This window comes from Acanthopagrus latus, chromosome 7 (assembly GCF_904848185.1).
Source record: "Acanthopagrus latus isolate v.2019 chromosome 7, fAcaLat1.1, whole genome shotgun sequence".
Taxonomy (NCBI): Eukaryota; Metazoa; Chordata; class Actinopteri; order Spariformes; family Sparidae; genus Acanthopagrus; species Acanthopagrus latus.
In genome coordinates, this window is record NC_051045.1 from 18,484,047 (window position 1) to 18,506,351 (window position 22,305).

At 42.6% G+C, this 22,305-nt stretch overlaps 3 protein-coding genes across 5 annotated transcripts in view; 1 reads left to right on the forward strand and 2 right to left on the reverse strand.

The window, feature by feature from the left end:
* phactr3a (phosphatase and actin regulator 3a) overlaps nt 1-6,665 on the reverse strand; it is a 34,662-nt gene extending 27,997 nt beyond the window's left edge. For both annotated transcript variants that reach the window (XM_037102661.1, XM_037102660.1), the window contains exon 1: nt 6,399-6,665. In XM_037102661.1, the coding sequence (XP_036958556.1) occupies nt 6,399-6,501 (103 nt within the window). In that variant the 5' untranslated portion in view covers nt 6,502-6,665. The remainder of the gene's footprint in view (nt 1-6,398) is intronic.
* A 927-nt stretch (nt 6,666-7,592) lies between these two features.
* pigt (phosphatidylinositol glycan anchor biosynthesis, class T) lies at nt 7,593-15,079 on the forward strand. The gene is made up of 11 exons (XM_037102658.1): nt 7,593-8,064; nt 8,877-9,054; nt 9,354-9,481; nt 9,583-9,683; nt 9,832-10,006; nt 10,134-10,231; nt 10,647-10,803; nt 11,403-11,603; nt 13,048-13,213; nt 13,430-13,513; nt 13,643-15,079. Exons 1-11 carry the CDS (start codon nt 7,659-7,661, stop codon nt 13,890-13,892), a joined length of 1,944 nt encoding a protein of 647 aa, XP_036958553.1. The 5' UTR covers nt 7,593-7,658; the 3' UTR covers nt 13,893-15,079.
* A 1,122-nt stretch (nt 15,080-16,201) lies between these two features.
* Nucleotides 16,202-17,850, reverse strand: wfdc2 (WAP four-disulfide core domain 2). 2 transcript variants are annotated; one of them, XM_037104552.1, is made up of 4 exons: nt 17,691-17,850; nt 17,388-17,531; nt 17,035-17,172; nt 16,202-16,883 (listed from the first exon to the last, which is right to left on the reverse strand). In XM_037104552.1, exons 1-4 carry the CDS (start codon nt 17,776-17,778, stop codon nt 16,750-16,752), a joined length of 504 nt encoding a protein of 167 aa, XP_036960447.1. In that variant the 5' UTR covers nt 17,779-17,850; the 3' UTR covers nt 16,202-16,749. The 2 variants fall into 2 exon arrangements, with proteins under 2 accessions (XP_036960447.1, XP_036960448.1); XM_037104553.1 differs by lacking the exon at nt 17,388-17,531 and having other exon boundaries at nt 17,691-17,845.
* Nucleotides 17,851-22,305: the final 4,455 nt, after the last annotated feature.

Genomic DNA, 22,305 nt, shown 5'->3' on the forward strand with positions numbered 1-22,305 from the left:
CCTCTGGAAGATTTGCTTCTCGTAGTCTCAACTACATGAATGAATAATAAACAACAGTGAGCATTTCGAGACGGGCGAGAGCAGATACTTGTCAGGCGACCGGGAAGCTGCTCTCAGCCTCTGGATGGCTGAGTGCCTCTCCTTGCCCTCTGCGGGGACCTCTGTGCATCACGGAGGAGGGAAATGAATAGCTCTCCAGTGGCTACTACTAACAGGTGGCCTTGACTGACTCACAGTCCCTACAGGCTGACCATGACGAATGAGTCGTGACTCCGGCATGAATTACCACTCCGCGACTGAAAATAGGAAGTACAGACTTAATTAGGACGAGGCTTGATGGAGGTGCAGGTGGTTCATCTGAGGACCACGTCTAGTTACAGCACGCCTTTGTTTGTGCAGAGGGCCCGATCCAGTGTGCGCCTTTGACGGCAGCAAGAGAACAACTGACCAAGTAATCTGCTAATTTATTTCTCAAAAGACCAGATCTCTTGTTTCATCTTGAAAATGTCATGAGGTAGAAGTAAAGGCCCTTCACGATTTCCCCCCCCAAGTCAAGTGACCATCTAATTATGGAAGCCAAGAGCGACCGTGCACACAATTATTTATCTAAAGGCCATTATCTCAAGATCAAGAGATAGCATATTTCATTACCTCGAGATAACGAGGCTCCTTTTCTCATGATAACTGGCAGATTTGTCACGTTGTGTCGAGAAAACAGAAAGGCCGCTCATTTATCACGAGAAAACAACTCTCAGCTGGATCACTAAAATGAACTCGTCTGTGACGCTGCAGCTGTAGTTTCGTCTTCTCCTTGAACGACTTGGACAGTTCTGTTTGTCATCTCTAACTGGAAGATATGATGCAGCTTTTGACCGTGGCTTTGATTCTAATGCAGTTTGATGTGTCGATCAATATTGTGTATTGATTATTAAACAAGCGCAGGACTTTCACACACTTCGGCTGGTTTCCGGTGTGAAACCAAAAGCAAGTGGTGAGTTGTCTTAACTTTCTCATGTAGCTAAGTGATGTCACGTTACTGCGGTTACGTATGGAAAACAGCTCTATTTGTAACTGAGCAAACCAGAATCTTTTCCAAAACGGAACCAGGCAGTTTTCTTGTCTAAACCTAACCAAACAGTGCCTGTCGCTGTTACGCGACCCAGTCATGATGTTTTGAGAATGGTTATATTCATCGTTTCTGAATGACTGGCAATCTATGTATCCAGTCGTTTACGTATGAAGAGGATGTGTTGTTATCTTGTTTTCTTGAGATAACGGGGCTCATTTTCTCAAGATTACAACATAATTAAGTTGTGATCTCGAGATAATGGTATCTAAAATGTCATTACAAACAATGCGGTTCTTGTCTTACACATAAAACAGTCCAGAAACTAAAGATATTCAGTTTTTGTGAAAAAAAAAGAAAATCTGATGTTTAGGAAGCAGTGACTCTTTCAAATTTCAGCTTTAAAAATAACTCAATTCATCAGTGTCAATAGTTGCCAATTTATTTTGATAGATGAATTGACAATTGTCTCAGCTCTAGTAAGAAAGCATCTTCCTCCTGTGCAATTCAAAATGTGCTCTCTAAGCTTTGCAATGTGGAGCCACTGCTCAACAGTATTTGTCTGACAAACCAGCCAGAAACACAGGAAGAAGGAACATTATCTTTGCCTCAAACACACATTTTTAGTTATTTATCAGTTATTGGCAATCACTGTGCATTCCCTCAATTACTTGACTGTGATGAGGTGTGTTCCTGCTCAGTAACGCTTTGTAAAAGTCAGCGCGATGTCAAACTGAGATGTGTCACTGAGATATTTGCAGAGTTGAACGGTAATAGCTATTCCAGTGTCTAATTCTCACTTGTTCAGACTCATTTAGACTGAAAAAGTTCTCACATCTCAGTCACTGTCGCACGCGAGTAGTTTGATCAGACGCACACACGCATTGTCGCGGCTCAGTTCACGCCCTGTCTCAAGACTGTGATGCTGAAAATCATACAGAAAAATTGGATAGACATTATTTTTGTGGCTTTTGACATCAGCGCAAGTTGAGTTGTCCAGGACTAAAGTCATGGCGTCCTCAGGAGTGCCGCTCACGGCAAACATGAGTTTGACATTTTGAGAAATGGGAAGACTGATTACCATGTGTTTGTACAGCTAGCATGAAGCTACAGCCAGCAATCAACTGACTTAGCTTAGCACAAAGACCGGAAGCTGTGGGGAAACAGCTAACAGGGAACGCTAGCTGGTTCGCCAAGTTTCCAGTCTTTGTGCTGTACAAAGCTTCTGGCTCTTTCTTCATGGTTTTTTGTTTTTTGTATTCACAAACTAAATACAGGATGTTAATAAATGAGATTTAGAGGTGCAAGCAGACAGATTATTAGATAGATACCTTTGGACATAGCCAGGTTATCTGTTTCCTCCTGTTTATAGTCTCTAAACTGAAATAAGCTAAGCTAAGCTAACCTTAGCTGAGATAATTGTCTCCTAGCTTCATATTTAGTGCACGGATGGGCCTGTGAGTGTCTTTGAGCATGTCATCGAATCACCGCCAGATCCATGTCTGCATAAAGTGCGGCTCTGTCATAACTCATGCCCACTTGAACGTCTACATCCTTTTTATAAGTTCGTGCAACAGCAAACTCAGTCAAATCCTATATCCAGCTTGCGTTTCCGTTCATTACGTAAGGAATTCTCGTTGCACTAATGCCATTTTGTGTACATTATTACGTCTTCATTTTCAACAAACCCTTGTTAAACAGGGAGCACGTTATATAAGGCCCGCTGACTCAGAATTTCCCATATTTACTCATCAGGGCCAGAGCATAAGGGAGGCATTACGTAGAAGACATCGCTCTGCTTTGGGGGTGAGTCACTGTCACGGCTCAATATCAGCTTTCACAGGGTTTGATATTTCGTCTTGTTCATTAGGGGGGCTCCACTTATACCTGCAATCCTCAGAGATTCTTCTGATGTCAGATCTGAGAGGATTATCCAGGTATCAGTAGGACCAGCAGAGGAGGATGAGACCTCACAAAAATACTGATCAGTGGACATCCGGCGGTGAGACAAGCGGTCTTATAACAGAACAAATCGGGTCTGACAGTTCTCGGGTTTAAGCTGCCATGTAAGCGAAGATCCACCATCCACCTCAAGTAAGATGAGGAATCCCCGTGAGCTCAACAGACACTTTGCTCTCATTTACTCTGGTGTAACAAAGAGAAGGCGAGTGGAAAGAAAGTTTCTCCATGAGTTATTACAGGAGGACGGAGCAGTTGATCATTTGGACCAGGTTAACTGATGATTGAAATAATAGTTAGTTTCAGCTGTGGTCTGCACCCTATTTGTTAGACTGACGAAGTAACCCACGGCACACATTTCACGCTACGTCATCGATTCTTCGGTAATCAAAACATTGCAAGTCAGTCATCTGTTGATACATCGAGATATCTGTCTAAGAAGACAAAATGCCCCTGAAAAAGGCAAAGTGCAGGAATGATGTATTTATTCACTGCACTGCGGTTTGAGTTTCTCAGAACTGAGGTGAGGAAATGTACAAAAAGGTGCACAGAGTCTTCGCTCAGTGCCTCTTTATCACACACACATACACACACACACACCGACTGCAACTTGTCCATGTGTACCATCAATCTGTTGCAAAATAGCCATAAATCTGCAAAAGCTTGAACTGCCAGAAAGCAGAGAGGAGTTAAAAAAAATGTTTAAAGGACGGATACAACTCACTAAATTCTTTTCAATCTGTGGAAATTCAGTTTACAGAAGTTAACACCACAAGGAGTTACGAAGTAGTGACTCCTGTCCTGTTATAGTAAATGTATTGATATTTGGTGGCAGTTTATTGATAATCGTATCAGCAGAGAAAGCGATACATTACCTAAGTGTTACTATATTTGGTACCACATCTTTATTTGTGTATTTATACTGAATGAACGCAGATACTCTCATTCCACTCCTTCTTGTCTGACTCTTTCCAAGCTTCCCTCCTTAATCGTCCTCGCCGCTGCTCCTCCGACTGTGTACATCTTCACACAGGACAGAGGCGTCACTTCATGGAGTAAAGCCACAGGGACTGCCCCGCTTGGACACACTCCCTGTCCGCAAAGCTTCAAGGTGTCCTCTCCACACCATTACCTCGGTCGACACTCTGCAATGACTAAGTGGAAGTTTGAGTGAAAGTGACATTTTATTAGCAGGAGAATCTAAAGGGTCCTTGTCTGAGCAAACTCACAATCTCTAAACAAGTCTTTCCACGGCTGCTCCCGTTACCGGACTTAAACAACTTTGAAATATGGTTGTAAATCAGCAGCTCTGAGAGGATGTCTCCATTCGGGCCAAGCTCTCAGAGTGAAAACAAGCAAAAACATTATCAGGGTCAGAAGTAATACACTTTGACATGTTACTCCTCTCATGTATCGATAAATGGCAGAACTGGGTTGCTGGACGGTTGCACTGAGTCCTGCACTGACTTGTCCTTACTGAACGTCCATTCAGGAGAAAACATTGCTCTGATTCTCTGCGATGGTCGACTGTAGCTGACGTCTCTATTGACTCGTCTCCCCAGTGTTTAGTTGAGTGGATGAATACAGTGTCAGCTTCTGCAGCTGCAAGGTCCAATGTGTTGAGGGCAGGCAGTCTCCGCCAAAGTAATCCTTTGGCAAAGACTGGTGTCCCAGACGCTAGTGCAGTGATGATCCACACAGAGAGGGGGGCGGGGGGTGGGCGACGTTGTGTACTTAAGGTCACCAGACACTGACACTGCCCTTGCGGCGACAACTCTTATTTGCTGTGTCTCCAGTTTTGCATGGTGTATTCACGTGCGAGACAGCGATGCAATTGTGCATATTCCATCGTCAATAGCTGAACTCTCATCACAAGCCGGGGGTTGATCTGCCGAAGCTGCCCGTGTTGTTTATTCTGGTGTGTCAAAGGCCCAGTGTGACATTATCACATCCTCCAATGTGTGAATGAAATCACCCATAGGAGGGCTGAATTCAGGGAGGGGTCCATTAAAAATGTGCTGTTGGGCAGCGGATAAGGGAGGACAGGTGTGATTTCCGAGATGTGAGAAAAAAAAAAAACTCTGAGCTTCATTAGTGAACAGTTGAAAGGTGAATGACACTGGGCCTTTTTTTTTTCTCAATCATTCAGCCAAGCATCCCCCTGTGTGTGTGTGTGTGTGTGTGTGTGTGTGTGTGTGTGTGTGTGTGTGTGTGTGAGCGTAAAACTCACAGTGTGTGGGAGTAGGCAATGACTCTTTCCGAGCCCACACAATATGCCCATAAATAGCCCCACTTACATAAAAAAAAACAAAAAAAAAAACAAGCCATGCTTTTTGCGCGGAACCAGAGAGCCAGATGTTTGAGCAGAGCCACATGAAGTCTGTTTGCAAGTTGAGTTCATGGGAGGAGTGCTGAACAGGACTGCTCCCTGGTGCTCTCCTCTTAATAATGAAAGATCAATTCATTATTCCATATGCAAGAGGGGAATGACTAGCAGACCACAGGGATAAACAAGCGGGCTCCGCGTTGGAGAGAGCGCACCTGCAAGCATCCATGAGCCGCTGGATCGATCCCCTCCCCCGTGAGTGCACGCTCTCTGCTGAATTGGGGATATGTCCACCTATAGGCTGCATCACGTGGACGGCCCCGGTCATTGATCAACAACAGTGATCGGCTCAAAAGGGGAGGAGGGGTGGCAGAGCTGTCAATACGCACGACCAGAGCTATGATACCAAAATTGATATTTAAGCAAAAACATGTATGTGCAACACCAAAGGCCATGTGGCTCCCGAACAACGAGGTTATAATGGTGGCAGAGAGAAGACAACACATAGGCTCCTGCTCGCGTCACGGAGCGCACATGCATGCGGGATCATTTCGTGTTTGTGTGTGTTGGATGAACACACTCACTGGCATCCCGTTGAAAAGCACCGGATCGCGTAATTGTTGCACGCGTTAACATGATATTAAACGGCCCTGCACGCTGATTGCTAAACACCACTTGCAGCCACAGCAGCTCCCGTCGGGCTACAGGCGTCTTCGTAGCGCACAGGTCTGGAATGGGGCGCGCAAGCCGCTCACAGACGCTGATTTGGCACATTCAGTTTCAATTTGCAGCCCCACGATTCGGCGTTTTTTTGTTGTTTTTTTCCAATACGTCCGAGCTTGGAAGCATATGGGCTAATTACCCTCTTGGTGTTGTGATATCCCAGCGGGCGAGCGAAGGATGCCGTTTGGAGGAAAGAAAAAAAAATTGAAAAACGCTGCATCCCTCCCTCTAAAACAAGAGGCAACATTACATAAAAAATAAATAAATGCAAACATTTGCCTCTATAAGCGCGTAAATATCCAGACAATGACGCGTGCGTCTTACCTGTGCCGTGAGCCAAATCGATGCCCGGTTCGGTGAGTATGTTCGGGTCACTTTGAGATCTGCCTCGTTGCAGACAGCCGTCTAGTCCATCCGATGTAGCCATGGGGAAACGGCGCAGGAATCCTGAATAAAATATTGAAAACCCAACCGGAGGCAGGCAAGGTCAGGAGGAAAAGCAAGCGAGCGAGTGCAGATTTAATTCGCTCTGACAACAGCCGCTTTGAGCATCTACCAGGGAGCCATGGCTGAGCAGAAATTCTGTGTGTGTGTGTGTGTGTGTGTCTGGGCAGTGTGTGTGTGTGTGTGTGTGTGTGTGTGTGTGTGTATGTGTGTGTGTGTGTGTGTGTGTGTGTGTGTGTGTGTGTGTGTGTGTGTGTGTGATGATGATGTGTGGATGTGGGAGGGGTGATATGCCCCCGATGATGCCCGTCCCTGTCCAGCAACACGACCAAATGTGCAACACAAACCACGAGCATGCTGCACACACTGATGCATCCTTTAGAGCTCATACGGAAGATGTATTTGTTTTTATGTTTTATTTTATTTTATTTCATTTGCAACACACATTCATCGTTTTTTTTTTATTTTTATTACGCTTTCCCCCCCCCTTTACATCGTATATCTCTGGGGTCTATAAGAAGCCAGGGTACCGCTATAAAATGCCAGATTAACTCGGGCAAACATTGCAATAGGCTGAATTAATCAAGACTTGAAATTACATTGCCTGTGACTGGTTAACGAGTCGGAGAGGACGATAAGGGCTGAAGTACATCTGCTGCGTTTTTAGACACAGACATAAATAAAAATGCACGTGTTAATATCTGGGATATTTTTCTTTTTTTTTTTTTCTTTCTAGAGAAGAATCTGAATGGAAGCTGCCTTTGCTGTGTTGTTTCGGTTTTTTTTCTCCCAGCTTTCTACACAGCACACATTTTTAGAAGAATGCACATTACTTCTTTGATCTATGATACGGAAAGCTCGACCTGCATATTGTTAGAAATAAAATTAATGAAGCTCAACGAAATGTGAAAACACCACATCTTCTAAAGTACATTTTTATATAACATTACTTTTGTTTATTATACCATAAACTGTGCTCTTTTATTTGCATTTACTCGGGAAATATTATAAAAATGACAATATGTTGTGTAAAACGGCAGGGTCACGTCACAGGTTCAGGAATGCATATGGAAGACGCTCATTGGCCGGTTCCGTGCATGACGCGCAAATGCGGAAGTGAACAACCGCCGGAAGAGGAAAATGGCAGCTCACAGGTGCAGCCGCTCGGCTCTGCTGCTTATTCTGTGCGGTTTGACGCTGTTTACAGCCGCAGACAGTCAAGAAACGACAGTGAATGGTGGCCACCATGCCTCTGCGGTGGAAAATCAACAAACAGCCACCGAAACAGCGGAACAGACGACCGAGCAGCCCGCGGTGGAGGAGAGGCGCTGGGAAGCAACTGAGGTTGAAGAGGCGACTCCGGATGATGCTGCAGCCGACAAGCAGGACTCTCCTGTCCCTGAAACCGTGGTGCCCTCATCGGTGCCACAGCCCAAAGACGATTTCCAGGAGGAACTGGTCATCAGGCCGCTGCACTCAGGAGATATTTATGCCAGCTTCCAGTTCCGCACCGTGTGGGAAACTGATTTCTCGAGAGGAAACAAAGGTAAGCTAACTGTTAGCAGTTATTCATAAACATGCCACTCATTGTGAGTTGGAAATGAATATGTTTGTTGTTGTTATGGTTCAGAATGCATGTGGATATACTTACCTTTCATTTAAATGATGGGGATGATGTCACTGTATATGGAAGTTCTGAAAAAATCATCAAATGATCAAATGTATCTTCTTTAATGGCCATAAAGTAAAGCATTCAGTATCCGCGTTCCCAGTGGTTTCTTTTTTAAACTGAAAAGATCTGATGTGGTGAGTCTGTAGTTTTTAAATTTGTCCTCTTTGAAGACATCAAGTTAACTTTTATGAACAAAGCATATTTAAAGAAAACAGCTGCAGCTGACAAATGTACTGTACTAAGCCAAGTTGTCTATAGATGAGAACAACAATCACAAAGAACTAAACCTCACAGACAAAATAGACAGAACACACTATGCAGGTCGCCTCTGTCACATGGCCTCAGGCGCTAATCTGTAAAAGTATGTTTTAAAAGTTTAAGAGGTCTTAAAATCAAAAAATCCTTTACAGGCATCTTATTCTGTACAACATGCCATATATGTTCTTGTATAAATCAGTCCCACTGTCTTTGATAATCATATTCAATGAATATTTACATTTTAATGAAGGAAAATTGACAAGACAGAAGTATTGTTCATTTGTTTGGGCTTTCTTAGTCACAGTACTCTTCGAAAGAACATGTGACTGGCTTTATACACATCCAATAGATTCTTACGTAGACTTCTTGATTAGCTGATTTTACTTGCTCATCCAAACTGTCTAATATGTTGATATCATGTGTTCCAGTGTCCCACTACCGGCTGTTTCCCAAGTCTCTGGGCCAGGTCATCTCTAAGTTCTCAGTGCGAGAGCTGCACATCTCTTTCACGCAGGGCTACTGGAGGACAATGCAGTGGGGGCAGCCCTTCCAGCCGGCTCCTCCTGGGGCTGAAATCTGGGTGTGGTTCCAGGACTCCGTGACAGAGTGAGTACAGCCCTCTGGTGGCTGCAAAGCATCAGGGGTAAAATACATATATATCCATTTTCTCTTTGGAAATATAGGTGAGGGTATTAAACAGGTGGCCTGTTGATCTTTACAAATCAAGCATTGATTGTCAAGCAACCATGCAGCCATCAGTGTTGGAAAAAAAAGTTTGAATCGAAAATTGAATCAAATCACGATCTTGAAATTGAAAGACAAATTGAATCAGGAATTTCTAGAATCAAGACAACCCTAGTTTATTTATAATTTGCTGTATAACTGTTTCTTTCTGCCCCTTTTAGTGTGGACAGCACATGGAAGGAGCTGACCAATGTGTTGTCGGGGATCTTTTGCGCTTCGCTGAACTTCATTGACTCCACCAACACAGTTCAGCCCAGTGCGTCCTTCAAGCCGCTGGGTATAGGCAACGGTACAGAGAGGCTTCTTTAATCTCCCTTTTGTAAAAATGTCTTGCGATGAGCCGGCTGCATTACGTAAAGTCTGATTTTGTTTTTTGTGTTGGACTTGAAGTGACGGACCACCGCTTCCTTCGCTATGCCACCCTGCCACGAGAGATTGTTTGCACTGAAAATTTGACACCTTGGAAGAAACTCCTGCCATGTGGTTCCAAGGTGTGTGTGTGTGTGTGTGTCTTTATTATGTGTTTCTAAAAGGTCAGCAGAACTTAATGGCTGTGTGTTCTCCTGTGTCTGATTTACATTCTAATGTCAGTGTCAGTGACTGCAGCTTACTCTTTATCTTCTTCTGTTGCGCTTGCAGGCTGGTCTCGCTGTCCTGCTGAAGTCAGAGAAACTCTTCCACAGCAGTTTTCATTCCCAGGCAGTTCACATCAGGCCCGTGTGTCAGGACTGGGAGTGCAAAACCACATCCTGGGAGCTGAGACAGACGCTGAATGTGGTGTTTGACCTGCACACCTCTGCACAGGGTAAACGAGGTGAGCAAAAAGCACGTTCCTCCGTCATGTACCCCTCGCTTAAGTCAAGAATTTCTTATTCTTTTTGTGTTTTGTAGGAGGGAAAATGCTTCCAGCCTCAGTTAAATGAATCTGTTTGTTTCCTCAGAATGGTCTCTTTTTAAGATGTTCTCTCGGACCCTGACGGAAGCTTGTCCACTGGCCTCATCCAGTAAAATCTATATCGACATCACAGACAACCCCGAGGTTTGATTCCCTCATTTTGAAGTGTTATTGGCTCTAAATGCCTCAATGTAAACTTTGCAGAAAGCAAAAGAGCATAAGCTTTAATTGTGTTATTTGCAATATCAAGTTGGAGATATTTTAATGTTCCCTGCAGAGTTTTTGACTTCTAGTAGCTCTATGGATCTGTTTATTTATGAGCAGGTCTCTGTTTTGTTTATTTTTGCTGCAATGCGCCAGTAAAAGCAGTGAAGAAGAAGACTGCCAGCCAGAAAAGATGAATGCAAACAATGCAGGATTTTAAAATGCTTAAAACACTGAATGTAAAAATATGTTTTGTTTGTTTATAACAACGCTCAAGAAAGCTTAGATGAACAGATTTGATGGTATTGAGATGTGCAATGTTTTAGGGTAAGAGAAACTGGATATCATTTTGCAGGGGGAGCAGTTTGAGGTGAGCCCGGCCACTCCTCTGCTGAGCCAGGCATCCGTGCTGGGGGACAGACGAACCTTCTCCGTCTACGATCTGACCCAACAAATCACCTTTGGCACCGTGCGCTCCCTCAACCTGCTGATCCGCTGGAAATCCAGTGAGGGTGAGTGAGAACAGCCGAGCAGGACACGCAGCGTGCTGTCAGAGGCTGAATAATACCATGACGGCTTTAACAAGAATGTATTAGCTGCTGTTGTTTTCAGTGTGTTTGCCTTTTAATCATCATTTTAAATGCCTCTTGACATTATTCAGAACTGTTTTTAGTTTTTTTGGCCAATGAATCCACAATCTGTTCCTCTGCAACCTGCTCTCTGCTTTGAGACTGAAAGTCCTCTAGAGGCAGCATCTGAAGTCACTCTCAGATTGCAACATGTGGGAGTTTTCAAGCCAGAAAAGCAAATAAGGAAACACTTTGTGTTCAAAACCGTTGTGTTCCAGAGCAACACTGTTTCATTTGTTCCTGTTACATAATCTCCTGGTAATTTGTCAAACATTAGGGTGACACTTGGTTTGTAACAGATGTTTCTAACAAAGTTGAGAGGAGAAACAGACTGGAGGCCTGATTTGCAAACAAAGTACAGTCATGCATCATTCTCCAACAATTGAATTTGAACATAAGCAGCACTTTATTGTCGTACTTCTCTGCTGCGATGTTTCCCTACGTTGTCCATCATTAATCCTCTCGCAATCAACTGCCTGCAGGTGACATGCTGCGTCCCCTGCTTCACGGTGAGCGTTACGTGGCAGGTTACGGGCTGCAGACGGGAGAGATTCACACCCTGATGTACAACTACCACCCATACAGGTCTTTCCCTGTGCTGCTGCTGGACTCTGTGCCTTGGTATCTTCGTCTCTACATCCACACCCTTACTGTCACCAGCAAGGGAAAGGACAACAAGCCCAGTGAGTCGCTTGAGGGAGTAGAGAAGGACATATGTGCAAGCTGTTTTCACTCAAGAGTCTAAATCACATTTTCTGAAATACTCCAAACACAAGTCACATAATTTAGAGCACTTTGTTCGTCTGGAAAAATCACTCAATTGGTCTCACTCACTTCACATCTCTTTTAACTCAATTGGCAAAACCCTTAATCACCATTTAGAGTATAAAAGATGCCTCAGGTGAAGAAATGTAGCATCATGAAGAACAGAGAGGAAGACTTAGTGCAGGGAAGGCAATCTAATATTTCTAATGGAATCAGCGCAATTTTGGGTTGAACTTGAACAATGTTGCAGCATTAAGTGCAGTTTACAGTCTGACTGTGGGAAGCTGGTTGGAAACAATTTCCAGACAATTTTATGCTGTTGAATGTGTGGCATGGCCTCATGAGGCCAAAAGTATATTCATGGTAATGTTTTAAATCTATCACACTGTTTAAATTATGCTCTGTCGGAGACATTTACATGATAGGTTTGTGTATTGTTTTGGTAGAAAGAGTTGGTTTTTACATAAAAGGCTCAGTGTTGCGTATCTCAGTTCTGAGTTTATGGTTTTGAGAAATTGAGCTGTAGTGTAAGCACGTGTGACCACTGAGAAACACTGAAATTACTCCTTAGGTTAATAGCTTTAAGTTCAGTTGGCCAGTGCCTGGTTATGTTATCCAAAAAGTCAATTTTAGATAAAAAAAAAAAACATTTCACTTTCAGACAGTTGTTTTTCACACAATCATCAGGAAAAATGTCTTTTCAAATATGGCCTGCACTGTAACCCACAGATAACAGATAATAACAACTGTTTCTGCTCAGGATCAGAACATTTTTTACTGCAACCGAAGGTTCAACAAATAAACGATAATAATTGTCTCCCAATGCTTTTTATTAGTGGCAAGTTCTGCTTAAAGATCAGAGTCTGATTCTGAGTGTCTGCATTTTGAGTCCTTTTTGTAAATAACATTATAAAAAAAAGAATAATGATACACTAATTTTACTTCTAACTTCTTGAATAAACTGTTGGAGGGTTTCTTTTGCTTAAAAAATGCTGTACAAGCTTAATGAGTACACACACTGAACATTCCCACTGTTTCCCTACAGGGATCATAGTTTCATGTAATTACATGCAGATGCTTCTTTTCACCAGGAGGAGGAGAACATGAGTCATGTTTCTGTCATGAAGGCTGAACTCGAAGATGCTTTTTTTTTTTTTTTTAATCTACTCTATCTGCTTACATACCTACTAAATGCTCTGTTTTGCTCAGACATTATATATACATTTTATAAAACAAGTATTAAAGCAATACATTGTATCATGTCTAAATACAACTTAATAAAGCTGCAAAGGGCTATAGTAAACATTAAGATACTGTATCAGTCAGTCATTAATGGTATTAATGTTTTTCATCCTCTGCCAGGTTACATCCACTACCAGCCGTCTAAGGACCGCGTGAGGCCCCACCTGCTGGAGATGCTCGTCCAGCTTCCTCCCAACTCTGTCACCGAGGTCACAGTGCAGTTTGAGAGGGCTCTGCTGAAGTGGACTGAGTACACCCCCGATCCCAATCACGGCTTCTATGTGGGGTATGCATGTAGAGTTGTATTCAAAACTGAACAAAGAAGGTGCGCACGTGTTGCTTCTCATGCCCCTTCAGAGGTTGTAGGTGTTGTTGTCTGATCTTTTAGCGGCATAACATCAAGTAAAAGGTTAAATTTGTGAGTCTTTATTTATTGTTAATACGTTTTAAATGTCATCATGACTTTTTTGAAATGACTCACATGTGTTTCTTCAACATTTAGGTCTTCAGTAATCAGCTCTCTTGTGCCAAGCGTTGTCGCCATGGATACTAACAGCACTCGGGAGCGCCCACTGTTCAGCAGCTTGTAAGTACAGAGTTGTTTCTTTTCTGGGGAAAGTGCCTGCTGTTGCCTCTCATTCATGTCGCTGGATCTCCTGTAGAGAAACACATTTGTCTTGAAAGTCGAATGATTAAATCTCACATCCCCCTCCAGTTTTCCCTGTAAAGAGGAGTCCAGCTACTTCGTGCGTGTCTACACGGAGCCTCTGCTGGTCAACCTGCCGACTCCAGACTTCAGCATGCCTTACAATGTCATCTGCTTGACCTGCACAGTGGTGGCCGTGGGCTACGGCTCTCTTTACAACCTACTGACCCGGAGCTTCCAGATAGAGGAGCCCAACCCAGGACTGGCCAAGCGAATAGCCAACGTCATCCGCAAGATGAGGGGCGTGCCACCGCTCTGAGGCTGGACGCCGTGCCGACTGCCTCTACTTTTAGAAAGGATGTTTTCCTTTTGGTGAAACCACTTTTAAACATGTGACATTCAGGGAAGAAACTGAGTCAAGCACTGGTATGAATGTTTTTAAAGCAGTTAACTTGAAGGTTTTGGGTTGTATCCAGGGTGATTTCCTGCCGGCTAAGGACAATGTGATGCTTGGATGAAAAGTCAGAGCTTTGTTATTGTTGAAACAGAAGAAGGAACCAAAGCTGTGCAGTGTGCAGCAGTGGTAACTGCAGCAGGGTTTTTTTTGGTTTGATTGTTTTTGTTTTGTGGATGTTTGAAGCCATAACTCTAACACATTGTAATACAGCCACTGTGTCTCTGAGGTAAAGGTTGCTGCTGTGAGGACACTGTGACCAAAGACTGATGGCTTTAAACAACATTGGATGGAAAAAAGCCTGACCACCTTTGTTCACATATTGTGTTCCTGACCTGCAGATTGCTTCCTCCCTGCTGGGAAAGATAGGCTAACTCATTCAGAATGTCACATTTCTCAAACCTCAGTTATATCCAAAACACTGAGTTCTCCACCTCCAACCTCAAATTCACGCAAAATCAAAGTCTAACTATGGAAGATCCTCCTTATTTAATGGTTCCTGATGCATTTTATATAATTTTAATATATGAATATGGAGAAAGAAGAATTATTGCTATCAAGAATTGAATGGTTGGTCAGACATCCCTGTAAGCATGAGCAATAAGGTTTTGTGTCTGGAACTGCTTGTTCTATAAAAGGAACACCCCGCTTACCAAACATTTATTTTTGCACTCATTGGTTGTTTTGATGCATGCTTTGAATGTGAATTGCAGATGTGTGCAGGTCTCTTCATGATTAATTGCCTTCAGTTTGTCAGGTTGTTGACTCATTCACTCATCAGTCCTATGCAGTTTAACCACAGCGAGTAGAAGTCTGTTTTTTTTTGTTTTTTTTTATTGGAATTGCCTTCCACTGATGTGAAATACTACCATGTAAAAGCAACACTATCCTCTGCTGAGGTTGTCTGCCTAAAAAAGTCCATTCTGTTTTACTTGCAGGGCAAAAAGAGTGTGTGCACTGAGAATGTCTGAAGCAGTACTGTGTGTGCGCTTGTGTCAAAAAACTCCAAATGTTCCATATTGCATTTTTTAATAAACTGATAAACATGTTAATGCAATTTGATTTAATTAACTAGCCGTGAATGAAGGTGCAGCACTCTAAGCTGCAGCGGGGCTGGAGCTGTATTACTTCCCACAGAGTGCCCACATTTTTGTGTAAACAAACTTGGCCCCACTTTGGGCAGACTCTAGGAGAACAAACACAGACTGCTCTGTGTTTGGCCGGTCAGCGAGTCTTACCCTTGCACGTTTGGCAGGAGCGTGGAACAAAAACAAAAGGGGGGGGGAGCAGCAGCATTCCACATAAATGATGTTCATATCTGGTCAGCTGCAAACTATGTTATCTCTCTAAGCAAGTAGACCGACAGCTGGAGGAACGGACCTCAGATTTCTGTATTTTAATGATAAGCTACGTAGCCTTCGCCTTCTTTAGCACACATGTTTGTGTTTAGCTGGGCAATTAGACCTTTTAGTCAGATTTTCAAGTGAAATGTGGCTGTTTGCATAAAAAAAAAAAAAAAAAAAGGCATCCAAAGATATGCGAGGCTGCGGTGCAGAGTTCTCGGGGTAGCTGACGTTCTTGGCCACCTCTTGGCCGTCTCGTTTTCTGCCAGTAAGCACTTTTCATTCTTGGCATATTTCATCATTTGTTTGTTCAGCCAAGCTCTCGCCTTAAAGAGCCCATGAAGGAGACGAGTGAAACCAGAGACCTATAAAAATGGCAAAGGTGATGAACGCGGAGCACATTTCTAGGTTCTTGAAACGTCTTTGAAGTTCAGAGAAATGTAGATCGCTGCGTAGCCTCGAACTCCACAGGAGACCGATTTTTCATTCATTGAGAATAAACTATTATGTTCCCACACATACAGAAGTAGTTTGAATGCAGAGACACTGCAGGAAGATGTTGAATTCTACCCTATCAAAAGCAGATGATTCTACAGTTCTTGCTTTTCCCAATGCGGATTAGAAAACTTATCGGAAACAATGCTGATTATTGTAAATGGCTCCTTAAGAATATTCAAAAGGACAATTCACTTAAAGAATGAGACTCATATGCTGGACCATGTGTGCTACTGTGGAGCTGAAAGAGTAGAAAAGTTAACATGATACGTTTTAACGTTGCTAAATACACTTTTCTTTTATGTGAAAGAAAAAAACGACCTCTCAACAGCTGAGTGATGAACACATAACACATTTCTGTGTTCTTGAAACATGTTTATTGGCTGAAATACAAAGAGAACGTAACTCACTCTGTACCCTCAAACTCTACAAGTAAAAGAGAGCTTTAAGTACAGTACATTTTCAGTCCATTTAGAATATACTAGAATATCATATAGAAATACTTGGTTACTTTAAATTCAACAAGTTTGAATTCAAAAAACACTGCAGGTCTTCTGAAGACTCCTGACACAACAGCAGAGTATTCTACAGTTCTTACTTATTTCCAAAAGTAGATGAGGAAACTTAATTAAAAAAAAAGCATAAACCAACAATTTGCAGATTCTTGTGTGTACTTAAAGTATAGGCACATGAAAAAATGGCTCCTTAACTATATTAAAGAGAACAATTTACTCTCTCCCTCCAAAGAATGAGACTTTGTGCAAACGTATGCTCAAATGTTGGACCCAAGTGCGAAAATGACATGTTCTCACATCGCCTAATACGCCTCTGTGTGAAAGAAACCGGACAGGTGCACACGTGTGGCCGAGCCGCCGAGCGTCCAATCAGCAGGGCTCGCTGCAGGCGTGGCCGCAGGTTGTCTTGCAGCACTTCTGCTCCCCGGGACACTGACCGTCGTGGTAGCAGTACTCGGCGCACATGGGGGTCCCCTGGGGCAGAGCGCAGCGGCCCCGCTTCACTGACACACCAAAGACAGGACAGTTGCTAAATACTCTTTACAATTTCATGTGACAACACACACACACACACACACACACACACACACACACACACACACACACACACACACACACACACACACACACACACTATTTGAGGGACTATCTAACCTGTGTATGGGGCAATGCACTCATGTCCACATCCATTGTGGCAGCACTTCTCCTGGTTGGGGCAGTCGCTGTCATTGGAGCAGAACTCAGCACACAGCCCGGAGCCCCAGCGCCTGCGAGGACACACTCCTGGCTTGGCTGAGGGGGACAAGATAAATGAATATGCACAAAGAGGGCCAAAGGTGACATTTGAAAAAAAAAACAAAAAAACAAAAAAACAAAAACATGGCTTTTGATTGGATGGGACTTGTCTCTCTTGCCCTATGGACTTGTCCATCCACGCCAGTTCAGTCTCAGGATTTAACCAATGAGAGCTGGCCATTAAAGAGAAAGTTAAACATTGTGGCTCGTACTGAAAGCAGGGGGGACACAGACAGCTCCACAGTCAAAGACACAGCATTTGTGGTCTGCAGGACAGTCTTCATCACACACACAGCCCTTATGTGATGGGACAACATTAAGGAGACGCGGGCAGTGGCCTGGTTTTGGGAGAATCACTGAGAGAAGGAGGCAGTGAAGCAGAAAAGGAGACAGATCAGCTGGGGGTGACATTGATGAAAGTGTCTGGTTAACGTGGAACCAAAAACAGACAAACATGCACTTTTGTCCCAGAAGAAGAATCAGATTATACATTACACATTTGAGTCGAGTCGTACCTGTTAAATTGCCATCAGCTTCGGCAGCCAGAACAAACACACCGAGGGTAATGATCAGTGCACAGGCTGCAGACCAGTGTTTCTCCATGTTAACTTCTTGCACACAAGAATGTACCTCTGTTTGGACAAATATCCCAGTACACAACCTGCAGGCTGAGCAGCCCCGGCCGGAGGCTGCTGGGTCCTTGTGCCTGTGGAGTTACATTTCCAGCTCTGCACTTCATTCTGGATCTTTGCGATGATATGTGATATATGTTAAAGTTTCTATTCATTCTAAAGTTGTTTTTGTGGTTCATCCTGAATTAGAATGTAGCTAGAAAGCTATAAAAAAGGCACTTCATGAGTAAAACATCTCAACCTAGAGTGAGGCTACTGATGCATTTTTACAAGGTTTAACACAGCATTACAATATTTATATTCTTGAGCAATTAAAGGGTAACAAATTAAAGGGTTGGATCTTAAAGTAAAAAAAAAAATACCCTCAAGTCTTGGGGAACACCACTACATAATGTAAAAGAGTCCTTTTAGGAAATAATCTGATGAATTGTCTTCTTGGCTTGGCGCCTACATTACCCACAATGCAACTTAGCCATATAATGACATCACTGGATGCAATTATTCAGATCACATGCAGCTTCCTCTGGAGCCACAAAAGGTTTCATACCACTTTGTTATGCAGCAGGACCCAAGACCTCTAAACACACTTTAATGTGTAAAACTGCTGGAGTTATCCTCTAAGTTGTGGTATGTGGACGAATAACTGTCATCAAGGATGTTTCTGCACTTCACCTTTGTGCTGCTATTAAAGTGTCACTTGATTAAACACTTAAATGAGGCTTAAGGTTTACATTATGTCTCAATCGACTGTCCCCTATGAATATCGTGTGTTTGACAAAGGAGATTCATATCCTCCATGGATTTGGGAGACACCAGTGTGACCCTGCATTGCCACCTATTGGCACAATCTAGAGTTACATGTAAATCACCCCCCCTTTTTTTCTTCTCCTTCTCTGTCCATGTACGTTTTATCTCAGTTTTATTCACATTATATTTGCAACATCACATTTATTTTTGTCTTTTGCACCAGTAAGATAGTAAATGTATGAGAAATGTTATATTGTCCAAAAGTCAAGCTTTTTTATGTTGTCAGACTGATGTTTAGGCTGTTCACATCACAGAATTACATTTCTTTGTGTTAATTGAAGGTACATATATAAGATCAGGCAAACTGAAAGAATCTCTGTGCAGGCTGATACAGGCTTTATTATAATATATGATGCAAAACCTTTTTAAGTTATTTGTATATTTGATTTGTTTTCTTGTTGTTCAATGGTTTGTTTTCTCTGTAGAAACCAGTCTTAGCTAATAATAATGAAAAGAGAGGAGGACTGTACTTCTGCCTTGGTTCTACAAACAACTCCTTACAGTGGGCTCTGTCTTGTTGTGCCCAAATCGGACAGACTGTGGTGATTTCCAGTCAGCACTCTGGGACAATTCATATTCTGAAGGGTAAAAAATTGATAATACAAACTGAGAAAGAGAAGAAATTAGGTCTGGCTGTGGTGTTTATTTTCACACTGCAGGTCCAGATCTCTTCTTTTTGCTCTCTGCCTCAGATGGCTCCTTTTAAAGTTTGGGTTATATTTGCTAAGACAGGATTTTGGGGTCCATTTTGGACTGAAGTCAATATATGCCAACCATTCAGCGGAGACACACAGAGTTGATCATGAACTAATACAGAGTTGTTCCCTTAAAATTTTAATTAAAGGGAGGAAAAGGTTTAACCAGCTGTTTATATCTTCATTGTAACTCAGCAGAGTGTTTTGACATTTTATACATTGATTTTTCTTTTTCTTCTTCTCACCTTTTCATTTCTGTCTACATCTTCTTCTGTCAAGTTTTCTTTTTCACTCTATGTCAGACTCTAAAATCAGATTTCCTTTTAATCCGCCTCTGTATTGAACAGTTAAACAGGCAGTGGCTTATGTGTGTCTCTGCATGTTGGTCTTCCTCTGCAGATAATATCTGACTTTTGTCCCTCAGAGCATGAACAACAACACTGCATCCATTAGCCGTGATTGTGGCACATTAATGAGATGAGGCTGCGCAATTACATCTTGTTTTCTCCGTGAGACAGCAGCACGTATTAGATTTCAGATGAGTCTGGCCGGGCTCTCTCCGCAGTGAGGCCCGGCTGCCTATCTGATCCAGTCCACCTGATCCTGATAAGGTGTTGCCAACCAGCGAGGCCTACTGTGTCATGGTGTACCAGTCAGTACAGGATAGGGCAACAGATTCATTAAGGGTCGCCAGAACAGTTTTCACAACAACTGTGTGTTCAGTAAAAAAAAAAAAAGTATTGACATCAGTATATATAAAGTACAAAAAGTAAAAAAATTGGTTATGCAGAATGGCCCGTTTAAGAATTATATATTGTATTATTGAATTATGTTTATTGACAAGTTGCAGCTGTTCATGGTGGGTTTTATTTATTTACTTATTGTTTTACCTACATATACTGCCAGGTAGCTTTATTGGTCATCTCCAAATTCATAAGTAATAATTTGTTTGTTGTTTGTTATCAATCTGAATCTGGAGAGTAACTATCTGCTAAAATTATCAAATCAGTGTGGGTTAAAGAGTGCAACACCTTCCACTGAAATATAATAAAGTAAAGGTGTAAAGTCGGAGAAAATGGAGTAAAGTTAAAGCTAGGGTCTGTAATGTTGTTCAGAAACACATGTTGTTATACTGGGTGAAATGGTCCTGCTATCCTGAGAGTACTCAATACACTATGTATTCAGAAAAAGGAACGAACATAATCAGACCTCTGTGGCAGCTGCAGGACTGATAAAAAGCTGACCAATCCGTGATTTTGGGCCTGAATAGCACGGATTGGTCAGATGCCTTCATGTCTCGTTCTGCCTGGGCCTCCTCTGTCCCTCCCTCCTCCGCGCGTGCACACGTTACCTTTCACTGATGCCGGAAATATTCAGCACACTCCTCTGCAGAAATATGGAGTTGCAGGAGAAGACGTTAATTTGGTTCAAATTAGAGCAGTATGGTAGACAGCTGCCTCACGATGTGTGCTGGTGTCACCACGGAGTGTTTTATTTTGAAAAGTAACCGGATGTTGTCTGTTATTTCGGCGCTTGACTTCCTGTCTGCCCCGTGCTAAATTCAGCTGAATTGCTGCGTCGTGACTTATTATAAGATATTAGATTGTTTACTGGTGCATCAGAACGTAGGCAGCAATTCAGTGTTATAGCCCGCAGAAAGGAGCTCATTCAAACTATTCAGTGATGGAAAGAACATTCACTCAACTACACTTTAGTGCAATTTTAGGTATTTGTACTTTACTTTATTCATTCTTTGTTCATTTTACGAGCAATCAAAAAAAAAAAAAAATACGAATGCTGAATCGGATAATCGGCCTGGCTAACAATCGGTCGACCCATCAAATACAGTACAAACAACATGCAAATACATTAATAATTTACTTTTACTTGTACTTTTGATGCTTAGGTATGTTTAATATCAGATACTTTAAGTCTTACTGAAGTACAGTACTTGAATAAGTGTATTTAGATACATTCAAAACCTGCAGATGTCTCAATAAACAACAAGACAGTAATCATATGGTGAAACTATAACAGACCATGCACTTCTTCCGATCCCGTCTTCATACAGTGGGTTGATATGGGCTCCTCTGATGGTGTAGTATCATTCCTAACCTCTGGGTGGGGCTCTCCACCTGAATATCTCAGCAGCCTGCTCCTGCTTTTTAATCATCCACCAGCCAATGTGAACACTGACACACTGATGTCCAATAAGTTCTGTAATGAAACCTGATAACAGCCGAGCAGAAATCACCTTCTCACAATACAAATGGCTCATAATTGCTGTCATTATGTGTGTTTAGGTCAAAATGATCAAATCTGGTGGTATCATACATTTCCCTCTGTCCGAATCTGATCTTTTTTGGGGGTGAAATCTGTCTTCTCAGTATCTCTCAGATGTTGCAACGTAGTGTAACTATGTAAATGTATTCTGTCTGGCTTTGATTTGATTGACAGCTATCCCCCCAACCCCTCAGACAGGGAGAATCCAGAGGGTTATTATACAGGGTGCAGTGAGCAGCGAGGAGTAATTTTACCCCCAGGAGTGGGAAAGGCCATGCAATTTACATGTCCAACTGCATTGCTTATAGCAAGCTCGGCAGCCCGATGGGGATCTTATAGCTGTGAGCTTTCTAAGATCTAATATCTGTTACTTTCACACACTTTCTGACATGTCTGACACTTGCAAGGCTGCTCAGGTGTTTGCATATACATGTATGCTTGCAGTGAATGTACACAAGGTTACTGTATTTCCATATTTGGGTGATTCATATCTGTATTATGTTGCATTTTCACCGCACCAAACCATAGAAAACACCTTGCTCCTGCTTCCCTCCCCTCCCTTTCCATTTCCCCCTTTTTTTTTTTTCTTTTTTCCTCTTGTCCTTGGGAATTCAATCATGGAATAATGTTGCTGGGAACCTTTCCTCTATGTATTCATGTAACAAGGCTGGGCTACTGGGTGTTATTGTATGTCCTTGAAATGATGTAGATGC